The 4,280-nt window shown below is 43.7% G+C and overlaps 1 protein-coding gene across 1 annotated transcript in view; it reads left to right on the top strand.

Moving 5' to 3' along the window:
* LOC104131149 (vascular non-inflammatory molecule 2) overlaps positions 1–2,752 on the top strand; it is a 6,751-nt gene extending 3,999 nt beyond the window's left edge. Inside the window, exons 6-8 of the mRNA XM_009644273.2 lie at positions 597–970; positions 1,131–1,301; positions 2,600–2,752. Of these exons, the coding sequence (XP_009642568.1) occupies positions 597–970; positions 1,131–1,301; positions 2,600–2,752 (698 nt within the window). The remainder of the gene's footprint in view (positions 1–596; positions 971–1,130; positions 1,302–2,599) is intronic.
* Positions 2,753–4,280: the final 1,528 nt, after the last annotated feature.

The raw sequence follows: 4,280 nt of genomic DNA on the forward strand, positions 1-4,280 counted from the left end.
TGGCTGCTGAAGAATTAGAGATATTTATGTTTTGGTTTGATGTGAATAGATATTTTCTGCCATTTTTTTTTCTGTAAACTGAGAATACATTGCTGTATCTGTAACTCTCCCCTGAAGCCAAAGCTTCACTGAGGAACATTTTTTCCTGCCCTAAGTAGACTGAGCTGAGTTCAGGCCACAGGCCTGGGTTTCCTTCTGTGAAACATAATTACCCCCATTGTTTCCTTCTTTGGCAAATATGCCACTCTTACAGCTCTGATTTGTATTTAAATTAACCTAAGTTCTTGAAAAAAAAAGGGATCTCGTGTCAGACTGCCATTTAAGGATCAGATTCAAGATCCAGTGAAGCGCAAAACCTGTGAAGGTCATGTTTAACCTGTGAAGTTTAGGTTGTGTTTTTACACCATGATGGGTATTTTAGTGGTTCTGCACTTTAGAATTCTTCAGAAATTCTCTGTAATGTGTTGGCTGAAAATAGCATCACCAAAAAAGTCTGTCGGTGGGGCACAGGGGGTAAGGGTGTCGGGGGGTGGCCCCCCTGCTGAGCTGTGCTCTGGGGTGCCGGCTGATGGAGGGCTGGTGGGTGTCCTCGGCAGGCAGCCGGCTGTTCACGCCGGAGGGACCCGCCGCCTACCATTACGACAGTGGGACGGAGAAGGGATGTCTCCTGCTAGCGGAGCTGAGCGCACGCCCCCGTCTTTCTCCCACCTACCCGCCTGCCGTCAACTGGAGCTCCTTTGCCACAAGCATCGAGAAATTTCCAGGACAAAAAGACACTTTTTCAGGAGCTGTCCGGCGGGATATATTCACTTTCAGTGAACTCAGGAGCAAAGCTGGAAATTACACGGTTTGCCAAGGCGACCTCTGCTGTCATTTGATCTATCGGATGGCAAACAAAAGCAAAGATGAAGTTTATGTCCTGGGTGCATTTGATGGGCTTCACGGTTCTCTCATAAAGTACCATTGGCAGGTAATGGGTTTTGTAGGGCTGAGCGTGGGTTGTACATCCCAAGCATCCCAAACCCACTTGTCTGTTCCTGCACTGTGGGAACTTTTTTTACAGTCAAATCTAGCTCTTGATTGTCAAAAGCTTAGTGCTGTTTTGCCTTTCTGTGCCCTCCTCCCCGCAGATATGCACGCTGCTCAAGTGCAAGAGCACCGACCTGAACACGTGCGGGCAGCCGGTGGAGACTGCGCAGACCAGGTTTGAGAGGTTCTCCCTCAGCGGCACATTTGGCACCAACTACGTCTTTCCAGAAGTCTTGTACAGCGGGGTGCAGCTGGCCCCCGGGGAGTTCGAGGTAATGGAACACCCCGGAGCTGTTTCATGCAACATTTTCCAGTCTGTGGCACTGGAAACTGATACGGCAGCAAAATCCCATCCAAGAACCACTTTCTTAGGTTCTGTGGACCGTAACTCAAGAGGACATTTAAACGGGTGGATTGAATTCATCCTTACTGACGAGAATGTATAAATGTTAAGGCTGAGGATCTCTTCAGTCTTTTCTTTAGCAAATATGCCTTCCCATTTCAGGTCTCAAATCTATACATGTCAGCTTTCAGGGAGCTATTTTCTACAGGTTTCTGTTGATGAGCATTTTAGGAGACAAAGAAATCAAATAATCTGAGAAATTGTCCAAGCAAGAAAAAAATACTGATGAGCATCACACATAAGAGCAGAGACCCTAGGCAGGTAAAATGTTAAAAGGGAAATTTGAGGGGTTTGTAGGGTTTATTTTTTTAATTGAAACTTCGTTGTATATTTTTGCCAAAACATGTTTTCATTCATAAACCTTAGACTACATTTATGTAAGAGGCTAGATGAAATCTTAATGGATTTTGAAGAGGTATTTAATAAGCTTACAAGAGACAATGAATACAGTGAAAAAGAAGAGCTTTAGGGGAAACAAGGGTGATTTTTTGCAAGGCAGAGAATGGAAAAGCATTGCTCATCCTGAATATTTGTTTTCAATGGGACTTCTGTAAAAATATACACATCAAAGGATTTATTGGTATGCTAAAATATGATCATGGTCTCATTTAAAAAAAATTATATTTTCTGAACAAATACATGCTTATTGTTTGTCACAGAGGCTCTTAAAAAGTTGAGGGTGTTCACAGTCTATGAACAACAGCGATTTCAAATTGATCTGTAAAAAGTAACTAGGAAAAGCAACATATGGCAAGTAGCCTGAAATTCCCTACTTCCATCTGGAAATTGTTTCATTGTTTTGGGGTCTACAAATCAAAAAATATTCAAATTACTGTCCTAGATTATATATAAACTTCATCGCCATGTATAACTGATGAGAACCTAACAAATCCTTTATTCTCACTCTCACCTTCTTATGAGGTGGAGAAAATAATCTTTTTTTTCCAAAGATGGAGCTGGAGGAAGCTTTAAAGACCTTCAGGCCCAAGGAAATGTGGGAAGGCTATGGCAGAGCCAGTGCGAGTTCTGTTTTTTTTCACTCTCACAATTGTTTTTTAAAAGTGCTGCGTGAAAATATTCAAACTCTGAGGCCTATCCTTCCTGTGCCATGCAGTATTGCTACTCTGTTAGCAGACTATTAGTATAATTCTTTCTCTTTTTGACTAGGTGCTGCGTGATGGACGTCTGGAAAGTAATCATGGCACATCGAAACCACTCGTAACAGCGACACTTTTTGGAAGGTATTATGAAAAGGACCTGCCACATCCTCTGCGCACCTCCCCAAAGCATAACTCCTTAGCTGCTACACGGTCACCATAGACAGGAGGGGAGTTCCTTACAGTGATCCACGGCCTCACGAGCCGTGGCTGTTATCCCGCATCGCTCCTGTTTTGCAGTCTTGCTCAGCAGCCGCAGCAGTTGAGCTTATTTAGAAGCAAGCAATGCGATCACTTTGCTGTGTACCTATATCAGTGGTACATTTCTTTAATAGCGCTTGAGCCAGTGCAACTATTTTTTAGTATGAATGCTCTGTCATGTGAAATCTTTAATTAGAAATTATTGTCTTCCCAAAGATATCAGGTAGATTGCCAGGATAACACTAGAAAAAAGACCAATACTGAAATGTGTGAGATGTGAAGTTTGACAATTTGCTGCAGAACAGATCTTCGCCAAGGAAGCCTTTTTGTCCCTTTTGCCCCTTCCTGTTTTTTAGACCATATAGGCACTAAGTGTCTGTGTTTCTCAGCCTTAACCAACAAGCAATAGGGCCTCCCTCATCCTCAGTGGGCCAAGGCACTGTACAATGAAGAGAAAACCAGATCTGGAATGGTTTTAGGTGCAGCCTTAAGGAGGGTGAGTAGTCCTCCACAACCCACAGAGGCGCTGATTCTGGCTGAGCTCCGTAAAGCATCTTCAGTTCTGCAATCCCTCCGAGCCTGCACCGCTTTGTGCCTGGCAGATGCATGCTGGGTCCAATGCATTTCAGATCAGACTTACCAGATAAACATAGAATGCCAACACCTCCTCCTGGGCATTTGGAAAAATTCTTCAAAACTGTGAAAACATTGAAAATAGGCAATGTTTTAGTACCTGAAACACATTTTACCATGTAGTGTGAGAAATGGGCATTATCTGGGACTACTAGCAATGTTATGTAAAACTTGGCAGTCCTGGGCCTGATTTCTGTCTATCATGTTCTGCACCAAACAAGCCTCACTCACACCACGTATGCCTTGGAGTGGTCCCTGCCTCAGTGCTTATCCCATAGCCTTTTTGCTTACAGCCTGCACCACGCTCAGCACTGAGCTGCCCTAAACGTGGCACATAAGAAACACTCCATGCCTTCCCACCCCACGCACACCAACGTATGTGTGGATACATTCCTAGCAGAACAAGGACATCAGGTCCTGAAAAGGTTGGAATGTTATTAAAGGGGAAATGCTTAGCCAGTATGCAGAATGCTATTAAAGGGGAAATGCTTAGCTAGTATACGGAACTTAGTTGCTAGAGTAGAGAAGCAGTAACCGCAAGTAGGGTAAGATGATGACAATGAAATAACCAATGAGTGAGCTGGAGGCTTATATGCTTGTCGGATAGACATAGTAGTATGTACGAATTAGAAAAGTATACGTGATCGTGTGTACGGGGCTTGGAAGAGTATAAAAGCTGTATGCAAAGTTATAATAAACGGCTTCTGGAGATCATATTGGTCGGCGTCAGGAGTGCGGTCTTCCGCATGTATGTTACCCAGAAGTTGCTGAAATTGCATGATTTCTGCTTTCCCGAGTGCTGATGCTTCTCAGCACATAACTTTGGAGGCTCCTTCCAGTACTTGTTTCATCCCAGA

Source organism: Egretta garzetta, unplaced genomic scaffold (genome assembly GCF_000687185.1).
Source record: "Egretta garzetta isolate BGI_Z169 unplaced genomic scaffold, ASM68718v1 scaffold397, whole genome shotgun sequence".
Lineage (NCBI taxonomy): Eukaryota > Metazoa > Chordata > Aves > Pelecaniformes > Ardeidae > Egretta > Egretta garzetta.